Here is a 20,522-nt window from a genome sequence, read left to right on the forward strand (position 1 = left end):
TGTCATTAAAAGTGCCTACCCATATAAAGTGATTCTTTCCGAGTGAACACAGTGAATCTGACTGGAGTAGATGTGAAAGAAATGCATGAAAGTTGTGCTAATTCAGCTGTTTAGTTCCTGTGATGAGACGGCAGTTAGAGAGCTTAGGGACCGTCTACAAACTACAACACAGAAAAGAGATTTCATGAGTCCTTCTGTAACAAAACATACCATCCAGTTTGTGAGATTACAAAACCAGTATTGTTGTGGAGTTGGTATACATGCCAAGCCATAGGTTGGTTCTGTGACAGTTTGGGAAGAAGTCTGGCAACAAAACTAGATATAACTTGGGACTATTGGGTCCCGGGCCAAAGGCTTTCGTTTGAAATGATTGTAAGTTTTTTCGGTGGAAAGTCACAGGCTCCAGTTCAAAGTTAGAGGTTCTTGTTTGTTGCATTACCCCTAAACCTATGAACATCTCTTATTATCAAGTATATGATAACAATCAGGAGTTTTTTATTTAACAGTTTACGGCATACTGATGGTACAGTAATATTGAAATAAATGCACAGATAGCATTAGTAAAGTGTCAACAGCCATGAGGGACAATGCCAAAATAATAAAAGTTGAACACAAAGTAACAAAAAGAGAAAGGTGTGGTCTGAGAAAAAACAATGTAGGATAATCCCCAGGATGGAAAAGAAGAAAGAATTCTGATCTTTGGACATTTTAATTAATGTCTCATATGTTTCCTGGATTTTTCTTTTACTTGTGAAATATATATTTGGAGAGGTAACAAAAAAAAAGTTCAAGGTTCCCAATTTATCAGTAAAACGCAACAGTTGACGTCGTGTTATTCGACAACAACAGTGACTAGTGCTAGTCGGTGGCGGCTCCTAGTTAGCTTCTGTTAGCTTCGTGAGCTCACAGGCTCTAGGGCGCGGAGTAACATTTTTCCTCTAGACGCCACCGGTGCACATAATGTGCGAGCGCAGCAGTGCAGAGCAGCAGCCATTGACAGCGCAGCCGGCTACCACCAGCCAGGAGCCGCTATCGCCACCCCACCAGGCCAGGGAGCAGCCCGCTAACCCAGGCCAGGAGGCAGCCAGTCACCACCGGCCCAGGAGCGAATTTCGGGTGGGTTCGAAAGTTTTGGCCAACCCAAGCCTAGGCGCAGCAGGCTACCCCAGCGCCCCGGAGAGACCGCTACACCAGGCCAAGTGAGGCAGACAGCTACACCAGGCCCGGCTCCTAGCTCTTCTACCACCAGGCCCAGGCGCCGGGACCGTCCACCAGGCCCGGCGCAGACGCTCCACCAGGCCCCCGGCGGCAGACAGCTCCCCCAGGCCCAGGGCAGACAGCGACCCCGGCCAGGAGCAGACCGACGCTACCACCAGGCCCAGGCGCCCGCCGGTCCCCCCCGGACCGGCGCGCCGGTCCCCCCCGCCCCGGCTCCGCCATCTCCCCCCCGGCCCGGCGCCGCTCTCTCCACCCGGCCTCGCGCGCCGCTCGCCCCCCGCTCATTGCCCATGTTTCACAAACAGGTGGGTCCCCGTTCCCACCTTCCTCCCCCCCGCGGCGCCACACCGGCCGTCTGCCTCCGTGCCCCTTGCCCGTGTCCCTGCCCCTCTGCCGCCCCCCCCCCCGCCCGCTGTTCCCGCCCCCTCCGGGCCCCCCCCCACCGCCCCCCTTTCCTCCCCCGGCTTTGTCCCCCCCTCCTCCTGGGCCCCTCCTCCACCTCTCGCTGGATCATCCCCCCGGCCTCCCGCCCTCCCACCCACCTGCCGTCCCCCCAAGGCCGTGGCTGCCCTTCCCACGGAGCCCGGCCCTTCTGCCGGCACGCCCGCGCCCCTCGCTGCCCCGCTCTTTTTCCCGTCGTGCCCCCGCTTGTGGCTGTCCCGGCCCCTGGAGTCTTGCCGCCCATTCCGGCGCCATCCACTGGTCTTGCCAGGTCCGGGGTCCCGGGGGGGCGGGGGCACCACACTGGTCAGAGCCCGGCGGCGGCCGGTACCCCCCGTGTGTGCCGGCCAATTCCAGCTGCACGGCGTGGGGAGGTGGAGAGGGCCCCCGCCCCGGCCCCCCCCAGGGGGGAGCGCCCAAGGCCATTGTGGTACCCTTCCTAGGCCCCAGGGCCAGGACGGCCCACTCCTACACCCACACAGCCATCCTGCCAGGTTCCCGCATAACCATACACCCAAGCCTTTCACCGGCGGCACTTCAGCCGGCCCCGGCCCGCACTCCTGCGGCGTCCGGCGGCGAGAGGGCAAGGGGGGCCCATGCCTTTCCGGCCTGACAAACTGAGCAGCCTCCCCGGTCCAGCCCGCCACAACCCCCCCGGCCCGCTCAGTTCCTCCCTCCCGTGGTGTGAAATAGTGTTTTGCCCCCTTCCTCGTTTCCTGTTCCTTTTGCATGTTGGTCCCACTCAGTGTGTCGCACATCCCCCCTTTCCCCCAATCGTCCCCGGCCACCCGTCACCCCCCTGCACTTTGTCATGAAGGTGATTATTATGAAAGGTTGCACAACCATCCCCCCCATCATGGCCTGTGTGCAAGTGATTGCACCCTTGTTCAAACATACTCTAACTGTGGTTGTCCACATGCGTAATTTCCTCTCGCCACACCCGGCCGGTCTGCCCACCTGTTACATAAAGGCCTTCCTGCACTAGGAGCTGCTTGGACCGTAAGGTCCACAGAAGTCTTAAAAGCTATGATCATCCTGCCGCGCCCCAAAGAAATTCCGGAAAATTGAGAGAAGTCCTTGAGATATATCAGTCTGGCACGGTAATAAAGCCATTTCCAACGCTTTGGGCATCCCAAGGAGAACCACAGGCAAGCCAACCAAACTGGCGGAGACATGGAACAGTGGTGAACCTTCAAGGAGTGGGGACGGCCACAAAAGTGACCCCACGCGCGCAGCGACGACTCATCCAAGGTAACAAAGCCCACCACCACGTCCAAGCACGCCGGCCTCCCTGCCTCATGTCAGGTCCGCGTTTCATGCCGCCCTTCCGGCCCAGCCTGGCAAAACTGGCCTGCCTGGACAGCGTTCCAAGGAGGACAACCACTGTGAGCCCAAAGCATCAAAGGCTCGTCTCAATCTCCCAAACCCATCTTGCTGATCCCCCAAGCCTTTTGGGCCCCTTCTGTGGCCGATGCGACACCCGTGGCCTCTTTGGCGGGTGTGTCCCGTATATCTGGGTTAGAAGGCCCCTGCTTTCATCCAACCGGCACCTTATACCCCCGTCCCAGGTGCTGGATCGGGGTTTTGGGGGTGGGGGGGGGATGGTCTGGGGCGGTTTGCTGCTTCCCGGCTGCCGCTTGCCCGTGCATCCAAGAACTCTGCCTTCTGCTGTCTCCCCCGCGCTCCTGGGAGAATGTCTGCCCTCGTTGTGTACTTCCGCTTGAACCGAATGGGTGCTGCGGCAGGACCCCTGTCCTCCCACACCAGCAAGTCCCCCCCCGCCTGGCTGCCGCCAAGTACCCACCCCTGCCGCTTTGGCGTGGTCGCCCCTTCTGCTGCTCCTCTCTGCGCTGTTGTGGTAGGACCTTCCAACGCGTTCATGCTCGCCAAACCCACTAATGTCCTGCATTAGGCATTCTGCCACGCGCGTGGGCCCCCGTCCTCCAGGGACTCTGTACGGCTCCTTGCACCTTCTCGCCCCCGCTGGTTGCCGGGTTGTGCTCCGGGTGGCCTAACAGTTCTGAGGTTTCGGGGCACTCCCTTTTTCACCCGGGCAGATGGTCCTTGGCTTTTTCCCCTTTCTCTCCCACCTTCCTTACCCCTTATTTTGTGTTCATCTGTGTGTCTTGCGCTTGTTCACTGTTTGTGTTCGCCCACCTCAGGGTGCCCCTGCCACCGGCACCGGAATGAGGCCGGGGGCCCCACTTTTTACCCACTGGCCAGGTCGGCTATGCCATTTTCAATTTTCTTCGCTGTCCTCCCTCTCATCCATCCCCTCGGCGGGTCTCTCCCCCGTTGTTGACGCGCTGGCCTGCCCCTTCGGCCTGCCTCTGGGGCTTGGACATGCTGCTCTGCGCCAACCATTTTTGTCCCATCCCCCCTCCCTGCCCTCTTCTGCGCCTTTCTCGGTTCCCCGTTCCGCCCGTCTCTCTCTTTTCCCGTCGCGTGTCTGCCCCTTTCCCCGTCTCCCACCACTCTCTCCGCCTGCCTCCTCACTCGCTCCCGCCCTGGGCTCCCCGCGCCCCCGCCTCGCTGCAACTGCCGGTCCCGCCCCCGTATGCTGAACTCCCCCGCCCCGTCCCCGCCCAATTGCGTTCCACTGTGTTTGTAGATCTGGCTGCTCGGGCTTTCCTGCCTCCCACGCGGTTGCGACACACCAATAATCTACGGCACTCATGGCCTACCTTCTTGTGCCTGTGTCAAAGACCCTCTTCTGGCACCCCGCCGAGCCATCTTCCGTGGCCTACTCCGGTCGGAGCGCCTTTGCCCTTTTTCCGGACCAGTCCTGGCCCGCCACTAGGCCCTGACCCCCACCCTAGTGCCCCCACTCCGTCTTCGTCTCCCTTGTCCGGGCGATAACCTATTGGCTGTTCCCCCCAATCCACAGATCCCCCTAGCCCACCGAGGCCTCTCTCAACCATGTGTTCGGTTAGCCCCCTTCCCCTCCATACCCCCGACACCCAGCCGGACAATACCTTCGCCTGCTGCCCTCACCTCGCCCTCTTGTCCCCCGCTCCCTCACCTCCACCGTGCGTGGGATTCTTCACCCACACCCTCCCGGCTGACCCCCCCCCCCCCCCCCACTTCCGTTCTGCCGCCCTCCCCCTCTGCCTTCGCCCTCCTGTGCTCCCCAGCCACGGCGAGCCATAGGCCCCCACGCCGCCCCACCTGCGGGCTTCCCGTTGCTGCGCGCCCCGCCGGGGAGTTCCTCCACCGGCCCCCATGTGTGCCCGTTCTGCCGCTTCTCCGCCTTTCTTTTTCTGCTCCCCTTTCTGCCTCTCGCGGCCCCCCCTCCCTGCTGCCGTGCGCCTTCGCCGGGCTTCCCCCGTTCCCCCGCCCCTCCTTTCTCGCGCCTTTCTCCGCCCTCGCGCCTGCCCTCCTCCGCCCTCTCCGCCTCCTTTCCCTTGGCTGTCCCCGCCCTCTCCCCCCCCCTTTGGCTCTTCCCCCCCCTCCCCGGTCTCCGCCTCCCCCCCTGTGGCCCTCTTTCTCTCTTCCCCCCTCTCCTTTCCGGTCTTTCGCACCCCTCCCTTTTGTTGACACCACCCCTTTCCCCTCCTGGCGCGCTTAGCTTGTTCCTCCCTTCCTCTTTTACACACCCCCTTCCAGACTACCTGTGCCACCCTCCCGCGATCCCCCTCAATCAAGAACACCCGTCCTCTAGCCCCCGTCTCGACACGCCTCCGTTGTCCCAATCTTTTGCCGGCGCGGACCTCATAGCCCACCTTAGCTTGTCAAGCACTGCCCCTCCCCACCCATAAACTCACCCCTCACGTCGATCAGCAGGACGAGTCCCATGAGCACACACACCCACACCACTACACTAACCCCATCAGACGCGGGATGCCCCCCCCCTCGCCCGACCCGTCTCGAATTCTCCTTTCTAAAGCGTACTTAACACCCCCTGCCTCGCCACCCCCGTCATTCTTTCCCCCACCCCTGCCCCACCCCCCCTCCCCCCTCCCGGCTGTTCTGTCCCCCCTTTCCCCCCAACTTTCGACCTCTTCCCCCCCAGATTAGCGCATTATTGCTCCCCCTAACCTCCTCCCCCCTGACCGCCCTCGGCTTCGCCGCCTCGCTCATACGCTCCTCCCGACACTCTTGCCGCCCTCCCCCCCTCCCGCTCCCCCGCCTCTGCCGTTGGTTTTCCTTGATCTCAAAACGCTTTGTTTCCCCTCCACACCACTTTCTCAGCCCCCTGGCCCCGCTGGGCCCGTCTGGAGCGACAGAACGTTAAACAGGACTCAGTCGTTCTGCAGCCGCCCCCCCTTCTCCGTGCGGCGCAAGCGTCTTTGTCCGCGCCCCCTGTGGGCCTGTTTGTGGTCGGGGTCGTGTGGGCCACACCGTCTTACCTCGTTCTCAGGCTCTTTGTGCACAGTCTCCGTACTGCATTTTGTCTCTTTGGGCACCAAGCCCCAACACTCTATTGCGTCGGGCGAGCCCCGCGATCCAGCCCCTTGGTCCTCCTCCTCTAAGAATGACCCCACCGACAATCCCACCACCTAGGTTGCCCCACCGCCAGGCGCGTCCTCCATTTGCGTCCCCACCTACCTGCTTTATGGCCCGTCCGTCAAGCCGCGCCCGCTCAGCTCGAGGGGGTCACCTAGACAAGCGTCACTGGTATACCCAACTCGGAGGCGGCGCCCTCGCTGCCCGACTTGGGAAGCGCCCTCACCCAGCAACCCCCTGATCCCGCCGCTTTAGTCACCGCACACCCACCGCACCGACTACGCACGACCAACAACCCTTCCAGCGTCACACACCAAAACACACTACAAGACACCCAAACCCCCCCTTCGTCACCCTCACCCTGACCTGAACTTTGTCCCTCCGGCTGCTCACGAGCTCCGCCGGGGAATCCCTCTCAACCAACACCTAGTCCCGCCCCTCGTTCTGCACCACCACCCAGCGCCTCGCCTCACTTCCCCCCCGCAGCGCCGCTTTGGCCTTACCACGACTATAACAAGCTCCCACCGTCCACCAACTACCCCACTTCCCCCGCATATTCTTGCATCTCCCGCCCGTCTCTGTTCGCGTCCGCGTAGCTTTGGGGCCCTGTCACACCGCGGTCTTGAACGGGACACGGCGCCCCCCGGGGGGTCCGACTGTGTGGACAAGACCCAACCACATCGCTGCGACACATACGGCACGATCTCTGTTTCCACCGAGGGGACACGATCCACCTAGGCACCAAACCTGGACCATCGAGAACTGCACCCATAACATGACATCCACCTTCCCCGCCACCAATTTCTGGCTAGAGCCGTGCTAGCCAGTCGTTGGTCATTTCGCGTTTGTTCCTTTACTTCTATACATTCCCACCCCCTCTCTTACCATTTTTAGAATCAACCACACTTTAAACAATATAAGAGGAGGTGCAGACTTCCCAACACATACATAACATTGTCCACATCTCTCTCAGAATGCGCTCTACCTAATTCATTCTAAGACAACACCACATCAACCACAAATCTCGGTGTCTCTTCTAATATCTTACCACCGCCACAGAGTCCTGCGGATAAACGTTCGATCTAAACCTAACACGGCGAGCAAGGTCCAGGGGCATAGAACAGAAACTAACCCACGAAAAGAAATCCCATCCCCTCTTCGAACCGCTGTACGAACCATCTCGGCACACACACCCGACCCCGCGGGCATACTGTCGGCGGATCTTTGCCCCGTTTCCACCGCGTTTACCATTTTTTTTTTGTCTTTATTTGTTTATTTTAGCTATGCACCAACGTCACAGAACCTACACTGTCCTCCTTGCTAGAACCCTCGCATGCCATGAGATCTGGTTTTCTTCCTGGTTCCCACATGCCCCCTCATCGATATCGACCGTCACAGGCGCCGCGTGTTGGCCTTCCTATCCTTTCCGGCTTCTTTTACTTCGTGGAGGCCTGCTCCCCCGCCCGCACAGGGTCCACCTTTTGACCCTCTCTGTGCCTCCGTTTTCATTGTATTAACCCCGTCTAATTGTGACAAGGTGCGGGGCACCCTGTCTTTGTCCCACGTGTTTCAGACCACCGCTGCTCCCCCCGCGCCCGCCTCAGGCCCCCCCAGCCGGTTCTTGCCTGCCCCTAACCTCCGTGGTAGGTCACCCGTGTGCGACGGCGCCTGGGACGGGCCAGCGCTGGACCATGGCCCGACTCTCATAGTTCATCAAATCAGCGTAGTGCCATCAGCCCCAATTTCATCCCCCGGCGTGTTTTCTCCGCGTTCCCCCCCGTGCTAGCCCCGTACCCTCGCAGTGTTGTTCGCCCTCATTCCAGGGACTCCCTTGGCTTGACCAAGATCCTTGGCAATTTAGCTGTTATTCTATTTGATTCGTTTCCTTAGGCTGTAGTCGCCCCTTTTTTTTTTCGGCCCCAGTGAGAGGATCAACATACTCGACTACGGTCACGGTTCCGACACTTCCTCTTGGCCTCTTTCGGCAGCGGTTCGCCTTCTTCTGTGTGCCCCCATGTGCAGTCCTTTCTCCTTTTCTCTGTCTGTGAAGGGGTCCGCGTCGGCATCGAGGCCGGTTGCATTTCGGGGCCCCGGTACCTTCCCTCCCCCGGCCTTTCCGGTTCCTTCCCACTTGTTGTTTGGCCATTTGGATGCTGTCAGTCGCGAGACCCTTCCACTCTCGGCCGTCGCCCCCGTATTCCTCTGCTCGACCCTTGCCCGAACAGGCCCGTGTTTACCCTGTTGGTTTTTACCTTCCACACTCACATGTTCAAATGTCATCGAAAAAGGGCCCCCCCCGCCATGTGCCGTGCTGCCCTTTGAGTGAAAAAGAACTCCTGCATCCACACCCCCCCACCCTGTGCTACCCCGAGCTGACACCGCCAACCTGCATGAACCGTCGTGCCGAAGCCACAGACGGTGGGCGTCGCCTCCCGTGTTGAGAAGCGCCGTTAGCAAGCCCTAGAACGGCTCCAACTACCACCCACCCAGACATAAAACTCCCCTATGTCGGTCTCAAAGTTTCCGGCTAAATCAGGCGGGTCTCCCTCCCTCCTCAATAGAAATTCTTCCTGCTCGTTCTACTCCAGCCCCTTAACACATCAGCCTAAGCCTATGCTGATTTGTGAAATTTGTGTTTTTCTTTTCTGGTTGTAGTTTGTAGGACGGCTCTAACTCTCGCAGCAGTCTCAACACCCGCCGCCCCTACACCGCGCCTTAGCACCCCCCCCCCCCCCCCCCCCCGCCTTCGGGTTTCGGACAACCTACCTTGCCGCGTCCTGCAGCTTTCACCTGTGCTACTCGGCCAGGGTCACCTTTACCCAATGGGTCAGGTACGTTTCCTGCCATTTGGCCCCTGTTTCGCGGCTTCCCACCTCTGTTTCCTTTGCCTCGAAGCTCATTCACACGACGGTGGGGCACCCCTCTTGCCGGAGACCACGGTGTCGCGCTTCGTCGCTGCTTGGTTTGTTTTTCTTCCTGCAGCCCTCTCCACCTCCACCCACCCCCCCCCACCCCCACCCACCCCCCCCCGGCCGCCCCCAACTCGCCAGTACTCGAAAAACCTTCGAACGGACTTCTAACCTACCCCGCGCCCCCACCTCTTACAGCGTTTCCATGGCCCCACCCAGTCGGGCGTCCTCCCCCCATACACCCACCCTAGCCTATCACTAAACACACGCAGCTTGTCTTCCACCTTAGTCGGCATCAGTCTCCCACAACACACACCATTCGACGCCCCTACGACAGGCCGATCACGCACGCATGGGACAGCTGGGCCCTCGTCTGTCTGTCACGCCCTTGCTTCCTCTGCCCGGGCCACGCGTCCGTGTCCGTCCCGCCCACTAAGGCGCCCATTATAGGCATGATTTCTTTGCCAAGATGCTGAACTACAGCGCCGTGCTGTAATATATCGCCCCAGCCCCCCAGTCATTCGGGCCCGCACAGTTTATCCCCCCGTTAGCCGCCGTTCCCCTGTTTTCCGAGCTACTGTACGTATGGATCTCGTACTATGGGCCGTACAGTAACGCCCCGCTCCCTTCGCTCCCGGGCTACCATGATGCTTACCGACCTTCCGTTGCCGTGTCCAAGCTGGCCTTGTCGCCTGCTTCTGTGTGTGCGGAATTGCTGTAACGCTTATGGCCGTAAGCGTATAATCCATTTGAATGCTTCACTCTGCCTTATTGCCCGAGATAGACTTCCCCTTGGCCCCCCTGGCGTTTGATTTTTACCGGTTCTTGCTGCCCCTTCTGCGCTTCAGCTCGCGTGCCAGGGCTGTGTCCCATGCGGATAATTGGGAGGCTCTCTAGCCTTCACTGCGACACGACGTCTCGTCGGAGCACCCCCCACTCTCGGACCCAGCCTTATGCTCATTGTTCTTGGTCCCTATCTCTCTGTCCCTGCTCCCGCTTCGAACATCCGTTCCACCGCACCGATCGTCTCTCTTTCTTTAATAACTCCCCCCGTGGACCACCCTTCCTCCCCCAAACCCCCACACTACCTATCATCGCCCTCCAGAATTCCCCCCACCCCCCACCCCCCACCCCACCATCTTAATTCCCACACCCCCAACACCCCACACACCCCAACCCCCTAACTTCACAACCAGCCCCAAGCCGCTACACCACCTAAAAGTTACAATGTCGATGTGCTCGGAACATCTTTCCTCTATCACGCACCCTGCTGACATCCCGGGGGTTTAGTCAACCGACATCAAAGTCTTAATAGTAGGCGAGTTACTTTTTTAACCTTTGCGCACTACAGACTTTTTCGCATTTTTGTGCAAAACAGCTCAAAGATTTTTCACTCTTAACTTGCAGCAGGATGTTTCTCTCTCGGCTCGTTGTTTCACTTCTATCGTGGCCTCACTTATAACCGTTGTGGGTTTTTAAATAGCAATAGGTTTTTAAATTGACATCTGATCGTTCGATCGCTCGATCGGAACTCGTGTTAAACTTCGTACTGCGACTGTTGAAGAATTCTGTGCTTAAAACGCGAAGGTCACGTTTTGGTTTCGTTTTCCTTTAACACAACACGCCATGTCTGTCTTTACCTCGTGCAGGTAGGCGGAGGGTTTTGTATTACGGAGCCTGAACTGTTTTAGAGCAATCATACATGTGATTGTGCAGAGAAAAAAAAGTTTCAACAGCACGTCGAGCTCGCTGATTCCTGATGCTACCTTCAATCTGTCGGAAATATACCCTTAGACATACCCGATGGTAAAACACCACAGATGGAAGTGGACTGGGCTTACGACTGTACACTTACCTTAAGTATACTAATTTTAATGCTAACTTAGCCGTTTATCCCATTCCGCGACGACCCTCAGAATACACCAGATTCTACTCTTTTCACATGCTAATTTAGTGACAACTTGGACTAATAGCATACTGTGGGAAGAGTGTGATAGAGCGTACCAAAATGCAACGTGCATAAGAAGGGGCATTGCACAGATCAATTACCCAGCAGTCAATAAACTAGTTCGCTAGTGTACTTCTATACTGATATTGCATTATGCAAAAAGAAAAAAGTAGTTTTTAAATGATGAGAAATAGCTATTTGGAAATGATAAAGCATTCTCGACAATGCGGTGATTTGTAAGGGTGAGTGCCTCTATCTAGAAGAAAAACAAATAAAAAAGGCTCTTTCTAAGTGAAACATTCTTGTTAACTTTACTGCTTTCACACACCAAAAGCAAGAACGTGCTGTGGAAACTCTTTGGTGGTTTTCTGAGGGAAATAGGTAGAAATGGCTGGTTGGTCTGAATGACACCATTGTGTTTCATAGCTCATTCCAGCTAAGTGAATGACAGTGGACTGCATGTGCTTCCTTAGATTTGAAGTTGTGGTCGACTAGACGGGGCAGCTCGTTAGTTAGTTGACTAAAATGATAAGACCGTGTGGCACACGCACTATGAACAAAACTCTTGTATCCAACAAAAAAAATTAAACAGTGTTATTACGTTAGATCAGGACAAGATCTGTAGATTTCCAGGGTCGCGGCAGCTCCAAACCTAAACGTTTGATATTTAGGCAACATAGCTAATAAGCTTTAGCCGGTGGTAGCAGCTTTTGCGGGGGGAACATGTTGACGGTAAAATGGTGAGAAACGGGAGAGCGGTAGATGCTATGTGAGCATTTGTAGAATATGAGTTGAGAACTGCTTTCTGTCACACAGACGCGAGTCTGCGCACCGACTTTCAAAACTGGGGACCGCAGGTAATGTCTGCTGTTGTAGAAAGGATTTGTTTATTATGTATTTTCCTTTTTTTTGTCTGGCAGTGAATGTACGCTTGTTTTTCCTTTTGCTTCCAGTCCCTAGGTACCATGGTGCAGATTTAGGGGACACAAATGTAGATGATGCTGAGACAAAATGGTGGAAATACATTTGGTAAAACGTGCTGGCACTGGACTCTCCCATGTCCCATGGTCCTACACGAAGTTTAAGGCTTGTGTCTTTTCACGTGGGTCTGGTTCAGTCACTCAGAGAAGTTCTTCAACTATTGAAAATCGTTGTTGAAAAACAGTTCATCTGCCGGGATAAAGCTGCATCGCCTATTCTCCATTGTACCCCTTACTCCTTTCTCCTACCCTAGTCCTTGGCCCTTGAAACCAAGTGGTAGGGCGCGGGGTGAAAAATACCCCCTATGAATGGGGGACCCCCCTGGTTACATCCCCATACAGTACTGATCACAAACTTCCAGAGGCTGTCGTAAGTCTGCTATATGTCGAGTGCGTAGGTTTCCAACATGTTCATATTCATTTAAAGATGTTAGTTAAATTATGTGCACTTTGGTGGTGGGTGGAGGCATGATGTTTTTTATCTGTGTAGGCTCGGGTCTTTGCAATCCATGTTTTTATTACACACGGTCTGGTTTGTGGGACATTTGTTTCAGTTATCAGCGTTTGAAATGGCATCATTTTGTCACGAAAACAGTGTGTTAAAAATCTTATCCTCTACAAGTAACCTATACGCAAAAACATTACATCAAATTATTTACAGACCCATTATACCTATTAGAAGCATCACTTACATGTCACACCCATAAAAAGGCAGCCCTTGTTTGGTTGTACAATAGCCCTTGTGTCAGTAGCTTGGCGTCCTCCAAGTTTAAAGGAGTTCACCGTCGTACCCCACCCCTTAATCAAAATAGTATGGGGCAGCCCTGGACTATCAGCCGACCATAACCACTTTAACTATGGGTACAGATGTTCACCTTTAGACTTGGACTATTGCTTTGCTCCAATTGGCCACCAACTGCAATGTTCATTTTAAATGAATGTAGTCTACGGGCCGTCTGCACACGTGGCGCCCCTTGCAAGGGAGGAACAGTGCACATGCACACTAACCAGGCAGCATGGATTTGGGCTTGTTCTTTTGTGACATACTAGTATTCTGTAGATTTATCAAGCATCAAAACCATAGCTCACAAATGCGCAGCAGAAATGAGAAAAAGACAAAAGATTATTGAAAAAGCAGTATTGATTTATATACAATGTATCTACACAACAGAAAAAAGCACGTAAAACCTTAGTTTAAAGCAAAATAATTCAGCAAAGGTGTTATGCTCATGTTAATAAGGGACAATACCACATTAACTACTTGGGAAATGCCATTTCTAGTGTTTAGTAATCTTATCATTCAAGTACATATTCTTAATAATGATGTAGTACTGAATGATTAATATAATGCATACGCGTACACTGAACTGTTGAGGTGACAACAGTCCCGTTATGATTGTAATACCGTTTATTGACATGAAGCCAGTTAGCATAAGGCATACGTGAATGCACTAGAATGAAGTAGGATCATGGGTGCTGTTCACGGAGCACTATGTATAACAACTTGTTTTCTTAATTTCGTTTAGTCATCCACGTCACAAAGCATTTCATTTTGCTATTCTTTCTTTCTCTTGGCTCTGGATCGCATGGGTCTCAGGATAGTTTGTTTTCCTCTGATGTCAGCACCGGAATCTTCACAAGGAGTCATGGATCTTATGCCTGGGTCCATCTACTGAGCGCCAAAGTGCAGTCTGGCTCTGATAAACTGAGACACTTCACTTTTGGCTGACTTTTGGCAGCTGATGCTGTCCTTTACAGATGAAGGAAGATGTCCATGCGGGGAAAAGAGCATGGGACGATGAAACCGCCTGGCTGCGGGAGAGGCAAGAGGCCCTTGACTGATGCCGTCGATATCTGGGATATCTGCTGCCACCTGGGCACGTTACGTCATGTTTTACTTCTGCACCAATGCCAATTCCAGCACTGGCACAATCAGATCTTAACTTTTTAACATCGTAAGCGGGGCAGACAACGAGTGAATCAATGCTCTTCTATTGCACCACCGTTAGAAAGCCCTTGCTAAGTCCCACAACCAGTCAGTGGGCTGTTCCTCTTTGATCTCAACCTTCAGACAATCCTGCCGGACGCAATCCCATGAAGCTCTGGAGCTTTCACTGGCTTATTCTGCTGTGTACGGTGTACTCCAATCTCTGTGGCCAGTGGTGACACGACCTTCAACTCCGCTGGTACCTCCCCGTCCGAACCAGTCATTGTTCGCGCTAAAAGGACATCCAGCTGTTACAGGAATAATGCCAACACTGATGGAAAGAACCCTCCAAAACTGCCCCCACGGGCTGCCAGCCACACTGGAAGATCTTTGCCACGTGGTATCCTTTCTAGCTGAACAGCGTTGCCTCAGGTCTGTTAGGACTGCAGCATCCGAGGCCGTCGATCACGGAAATCTAGATGAAGCCAGAAACAAGGTTGTCCTGCTACAGAAACCCATACGGAAGCTTGGGTTCATCCTGATGAAGAGAAAATCAAGAAAGAATAAATAGGATGTGAGAATGTTATTTAAATTCAATAAAAAAAAGTATATTTGCGGAGTGTTGTTTTAGGACAAACATTGGAAGGCTACAATAAGGCATGTAGTACATAAAAGTGAAATAAGGCAGCATATTTTATTAAATAAAGTACCAATATACTAATGTCGGATGACCATATTTTGATTCCAAAAGAAGACCTTTTTTTTTTTCAAAGACACGGCCTCGTAAACACAATTTAGACAGGACTGATCAGCGGTTGAAAACATGGTTTTAGGCTCATGGTACAAAAATAATTATGTAATAAAATAAATCTATGTAACAACTGTAACAAAAATAGCTTTTTTCAACTAAATAAAATAGGAATGTCCAAATGTCCAAAAGTGACCTATTCTGTGTCCGCTTCACCAATTCTAGCTTCAACAAAATCTCTTTAAACCCTTAATGAAGTGATGAGGCTTTTCGGTGTCACTGTGAGCGTGGAGATCTCCACCCTTTATAGGGCCCCTGAAACAATGTGCTAGCTTGCACACGGGGCTGCAATCATCCTCCCAACTTGGCCCGAACGGGACGGTACGATGGAAAAAAATGTTTTGGTTCAAATGTGAAGCGCCTACGCTTCGGCTGTTTGTGTGTATTGCTGCTCAGCGGTCTCATCTGACTCCCTGGATAGGCTCTGTCTGAATCTGTCCCTGTATATGTCCTGTCTGATCTGCTCCCTGTATATGCTCTCTGTCTTGCTCTTGATATGCTACTGTCGACCTGGTCCCTGTTTGTGCTGCCCTGTTGATCTGCTTCCTCTGTATATTGCTGACTGTCTGATCTGTCTCCCTGGATATGTCTCCTGTCTGATCTGTTCTGTGTGCTCCTGTCTGATTGTTCCCGGTTGTGTCCTGTCTGATCTGTGCTCCCTGTATATGATCCCTGTCTGATCTGTTCCTGTATGTGCGCCTGTTGATGCTAGTTCCTGTTGGTTCCTGTTGATTGTCATGTAAGGCTCCTGTCTGATCTGCTCCTGTATCTCCTGTTTGATCGTTCCCTGTTGTGCTCCTGTCTGATCGGTACTGTATAGGATTGGTATGACTCTGCTCCTGTGCGTCGCAGAGTGCCCACAAGGCAGCTCTCGGGAATTCCTCAAGTAAGAAACTACCGTGGTAAACCCTGATTAGAATAAAAAATCCTGTTTTGTCTAGAAAGCATTCCTTTGATTTATGAATAATACGATTTGCCTCTAATTTCCGTTAGTTGCCACTGACAAATAAAGTCTACAAGCCATGTGCTGAGTCCTAGCCCTTTCAAACTTTGTATTTTATTGTTTTATTTCTGTAGTTTTCTTGTTTGTTTAATTTTTTTTGTATTAGCTGTTTGGAGTGAGCATGAGACTTACATATACATTGAAGCAATTTGGGGAAAAGGAACAGTATTGGCTACGTTCGTTTTGACTCTTGGTGTCGGTGAGAAAAGTAGAGGCTCACCAAAGTCATAAGCACATTGCTCATCTGGGGCACAAGTTGTGAAATGGTTGTGCCGGTCACCAGAAAACAAGCTAGTCCTGTTTAACTACATGTTAAGTACATTACATTCACTAATACCATCTTGCACTGGATCTGTGTGGATCGATGACCTCTGAGCTAGAATCCATACAGGGGTAATATACTTGATTTCCTCGAGCCTGAATTAATGTGATGACAGATACTTGGTTGTCTTCTTAGCCACTTCCACCTTGAGGGTTCACAGAGATTCCTTATTCTCTCCTAGGCAAAAGTCTGAACGCGTGTGAAAGAAAACAGATTGTGTGAATCACACAGATCTTTATTTTGCTCCATGTGCATATTATTTTGAGGACATGTATGTTTACCTTTTCGCTAACGTCTAAACAGAGTTTGGGTGTTTTATTGATTTGTTCCAGCTGATGTGCCAGCACTTCCACATTCTTGTAAGTTTAGCAGGAAGTCGAAGAGGCTTGCAGCTCTTTTACAATCAAGGAGAGAAGAGGGCTGATATCCGTGCAGCATGATGACAACCGGAACGGTTCAGGACTGATCCCCTTTGGAAGACGTAAACACGTAGGTTCTCCTTATGAACCCATGAAGGAGGTGACTGCAAGATTCTCCAAAGCATCAGAAGCAGTCAAGTTTGCAGGACTCTAGAGTGCTCCTTTAGCACACCAGCCAGCGCCTTCTCAGTCTTGCACGCCGTGCTTATTCACCGAGGTCACCTGCTCGTATATATTCAAACGGCCTTACCTTTCTTCTCTTGACTGGGTCCAGGCTGATGCCTAGGTCAATGTTGTTCCGTCCTGTGTTGAGCCCTCTCAGTTCCAACTCTGTCCCTCCCAAGCAGACATTTGGGGTTACTCCACGAATTCTTCACGGTGTCGATGTAATGAGGGTATCTGCGGTTGTAACCGCAGGCCTGGAGTTGCCTTCTGTTACCAAATAAATCAGTTGGGAGATCCCAACCTTGTTGTTGTGGCGAGAGGGGTCTCCATTGCCAAAGCCCGAGGTGGTCTGTGACAGTTTGGGATGCAATTTGGCAAAACCGTCCTACGACACTAGCAAAGGCCCCTGGCCTTCTGGGTCAGGGCCAGGCTAATGTTTGAACTGGTTGGAATAAATTTCTTGTGGCAAGTCACAGAGCTCAGTCAAAGTTTCGATGTCTATTGTGTTGGTTTGCTTAACCAAAACCTCTTGAACCTTCTTATTATCCAGATCTGACTACAAAATCCAGTAGGTTCTCTGTATAGCTACGCTTTCACAGCATACTGAGGTTTACAGTAATTGAATACTGCCACTAGGCATTCCTAAGTTTCAAAACAGCCAAGGACAAGGGAAAATGATAAAAAGTGACCAAAGCCAAAACATAGAAGTGTGGCTGAGGAAAAACAATGTAGGATAATCAAGGTTGGAAAGAAGGGTGAAAAAAATACTGATCTTGGGACATTTTATTTCATGCTTCATATGTTCCTGATTCTTCTTTTACTGTGATAATATCTAGTTGAGGGCTACGAAGTAAATACAAACATTGGGACAGTGGCTGTCAGCGGCAGAAGTGATGCAAAACGCGCCCTTCAGCGTGGTATGTAGAATGCCCAGGGAGAGCAGCTCACGGGGTTGCAGGGGGGTTTTTTGGGGTAGATGACAAAGCAACGACGAGGGATACGTAAGGCAGTAGTATGACAGGCGCAATCGCATAGGGAGGTTGGTCGGGGTGTGGGATGCGGTGTCCAGAAGCCTTCCCCACAGACACCCTGTCACCGTGTCAAGTTTCCTAAATCCAACGTGGGCAGGCCACACTTAATCAAATTTTATCCCCGATCACGATTTTGACTCCCCACGATCCAAATTTGCGTTTGATCGAGCGCTTTTCTTTTTAGGTCTTTATTCATCAAAGCTCGTGTTTTTTTGCAAGCGCCTCTACCACTCTGGTTAAACCACCCCCCGTGCTGCTCATTTGCCAGTCGTTGGATCCTGCCTCGTGAGCTTAGTTACAGATGGAGACAGCACCGAGGACAGGAAGACGGGAGGACAAATCACAGAAGCAGGTCGGTATACGTCGGGTATCACGGTTACCAGTGTACCAGGTAAACGCACATTTGTCCCCTCGGTGGATTCAACAACAGCAAGTGACAGAGGCTAGTCCCCCCCGGTGCTAGTCGGTCGGTTAGCTCACAGGGCTTAGGGCGCGAGTAACATTGTACTCTAGGACGCACCGGTACCATATGTCCTCCATCCGCTGCAATGTGTATATGGATATGGTTATGTTGTTACAGTACTATTTTCTGTAAAGCCATGGCTGGTGTTGGCTCTCGACTTAATCCTCTTCTCTTACTATCCGTGGATGGAGCCCTGCCAACAGCGCGGTCACACTGTTATGAAGTTGTCTCCAGTTTAATTGTTATTAATACGGCTTGTTATGTAAATTGAGGGGCAAACCTGTATTTGTACCCGTGTGTCGCTGGACCGTCGTGACCGTCACGGTAGACCACAGAAGAAGTGATTGAATGCAAACTCATTCAGTGGTTAGAGTAACGTGTGAGTGGAGCCTGCTGGACCGGTGCAAGAGATGTGACCAGGCCAGACTATCATCGTTCATAACAATGCAGGTAGGTTGCACAAGACAGACATTCTACACCACGTGTGAAATGCCGCCGTTCGACCCGTGCGACCAGAAATAAGAGAAGCTGTTGTTTAGCCATAATCTACAGTGGCTCCCTTGGCTTTGACAAGAATCATATGGAAACTATAGCTGTTATTCTATTTTTAGTTTTCATTTATTATGTAGTAAGCCTAACGTTAGGTTAGGGTGACAGGACGTTCGTGTTTCCGGGGCCAGCCCGATTTTGGCTGACCTGCCCCGGCTGGATCTGTCCCCGGAAATGTCCCGGTTTTCACTGTGGACTGCCGACCCGACAATGGAATGAAAGATAATATATCGCACACCAACACCAGCAGGCTCCAGGAAGCCAAGCAGCGGTGGAGAGTCTCTCGAAGCCGTGTTTACGATGCTAAAATTCATTATTATTACAATGGAGCTGGTTGGTTTAGCGAGCTAATTGACTCTTTATTGATTAAAAAGGATCTTAATCTTTACGAAAAGGCGACCGCCCTTTACATAAGGGTGCAGACAATTAGACAGTAATCTGAGTCTGTTAGCAGCTAAACAAGACACTTTTATGACGTAAATACACGCCGGACAATTCTCCTATTTAACTTACATTGCAGAGATCTCGTTTAATACTGCATCTACGTCAAAGGAACATATGTCTCAGGAGTTTTGTTGTTCTGATCTCAATGAGCGGTTGCAGAAAAGAAACAAGCGGAGCAGTCAAGCAAACGCTGGTCAGTTAGTTTCAGTCACAGTACATATTATGAATTATTGGACTTTTATTGATATATAAGACTTCTATCTTGAACTTCGGCTTTCATCTTGAATATTAAGACCTTCTCTTGAAATATAGGACATTAGGACTTCTATTTGAACATATTAAGACTTCTATCTGAATATTAGGACTATAAGGACTTTATTTTGCAATATTAGACTTTCTCTCTTAAGTATAGGACTTGTTTTCCTTGAAATATTAGGCCTTTTTATCTTGAAGTCTAAGGATGATTTTTTTTATCTTGAACTATTAGGACTTTCTACTTGCGGGTGTGTAGTGGGTGGAGTCGGAGTCGCCGCAGGGGTGGGTCTAGGATCTTACCTTGGGGGGGGGGGGCTCAGCCCATCATACGCAACCGCTCTAGGTCTAGTTTCCCGTTTACGTTTTACCCCCGTAAACATCTTATTGTTTTGGCGGTACTCTGCTTCGCGCTGAAAATGTTCGGGATTTTTGTGCGAGAACCTGGCACTTTAGTCCTAACGTATTTTACATTCCCCTTTACTACATCCCCATGTAGGACAAAAGTGATAGGCTCTCTGATAGAATCGGTCAGGTTTCAGTAACCTTCCTTCTTTGCCCTCTTTCGGCCGTGTTCTATTATTCTGTGTGAACAATATTGTGCAGTATTAAGTTTATGATATATAGGTGAAGGTTCACGTAAGGCTACCGAGGAAGGTTAAAGTCAGGGGACGGGACTTAGATACACCCAGACATGACGGTCACTTCCAACCCTAGCTCACTTAGTTGTTTGTACCTTTGGAGTCTGTCCGTCGGAGAAAAACTCACATCTCGGCGCTGCCTACAATGTCTTATCCTTCCTGCTAGCGTTCGCACCCAACAGGCTTTTAAACAGGGCCGTTAAATGTGTTTTTGACTTCTAAACATGTCAACATGTAATGTAACAGGCCCCGGGCAATGTGCAGGGGGTTCCTTCTGAGTGAACTCATTGAATATACTGCTGTAGAGTGCCAGAAATGCAAAACGTTTTGTAAGTCAGCTTGTGTGTCGTTCCCGTGTTGAGCGGCAGTTAGGAGCTTTAGGGACCGTCTACAAACTAAACAGAAAAGAGATAAACCCATATCTAGGCCTCAATTTCATTGATCCATACGGTAGTGTCTCTAAACTTACCTCCATTCAACTTGTTTCTGCTAGGTGTCCTACAGCACTTTAAAAAAAATAAGATAGGCCTATGCTTATTTTTGAAAATATGATTGT

At 51.8% G+C, this 20,522-nt stretch overlaps 2 protein-coding genes across 2 annotated transcripts; both read left to right on the forward strand.

Annotated features, from left to right (window-relative positions):
- The first annotated feature begins 960 nt into the window (after positions 1–960).
- On the forward strand, positions 961–2,272 carry LOC116703236 (basic proline-rich protein-like). The gene is made up of 2 exons (XM_032537875.1): positions 961–1,116; positions 1,250–2,272. Exons 1-2 carry the CDS (start codon positions 961–963, stop codon positions 2,270–2,272), a joined length of 1,179 nt encoding a protein of 392 aa, XP_032393766.1.
- Positions 2,273–4,578: 2,306 nt separating this feature from the next.
- On the forward strand, positions 4,579–6,843 carry LOC116703237 (proline-rich protein 36-like). The gene is made up of 6 exons (XM_032537876.1): positions 4,579–4,692; positions 4,794–5,115; positions 5,266–5,394; positions 5,851–6,026; positions 6,163–6,276; positions 6,361–6,843. The coding sequence occupies exons 1-6, from the start codon at positions 4,579–4,581 to the stop codon at positions 6,841–6,843; spliced, it is 1,338 nt and encodes a 445-aa protein (XP_032393767.1).
- Positions 6,844–20,522: the final 13,679 nt, after the last annotated feature.

The sequence above is a fragment of the Etheostoma spectabile genome, chromosome 15 (assembly GCF_008692095.1).
Source record: "Etheostoma spectabile isolate EspeVRDwgs_2016 chromosome 15, UIUC_Espe_1.0, whole genome shotgun sequence".
Taxonomy (NCBI): Eukaryota; Metazoa; Chordata; class Actinopteri; order Perciformes; family Percidae; genus Etheostoma; species Etheostoma spectabile.

What these genes read in the sequence shown, in the direction of transcription:
- LOC116703236 (XM_032537875.1), top strand. Translation starts at nt 961, where the DNA reads ATGTGCGAGCGCAGCAGTGCAGAGCAGCAGCCATTGACAGCGCAGCCG. An exon ending in GGCCCAGGAGCGAATTTCGG is followed by an intron (nt 1,117 to 1,249) that starts GTGGGTTCGAAA and finishes TTCTACCACCAG; the next exon opens with GCCCAGGCGCCGGGACCGTC.
- LOC116703237 (XM_032537876.1), top strand. Translation starts at nt 4,579, where the DNA reads ATGTGTTCGGTTAGCCCCCTTCCCCTCCATACCCCCGACACCCAGCCG. An exon ending in CTCCCTCACCTCCACCGTGC is followed by an intron (nt 4,693 to 4,793) that starts GTGGGATTCTTC and finishes TGTGCTCCCCAG; the next exon opens with CCACGGCGAGCCATAGGCCC. An exon ending in GCTCTTCCCCCCCCTCCCCG is followed by an intron (nt 5,116 to 5,265) that starts GTCTCCGCCTCC and finishes ACCCCCTTCCAG; the next exon opens with ACTACCTGTGCCACCCTCCC.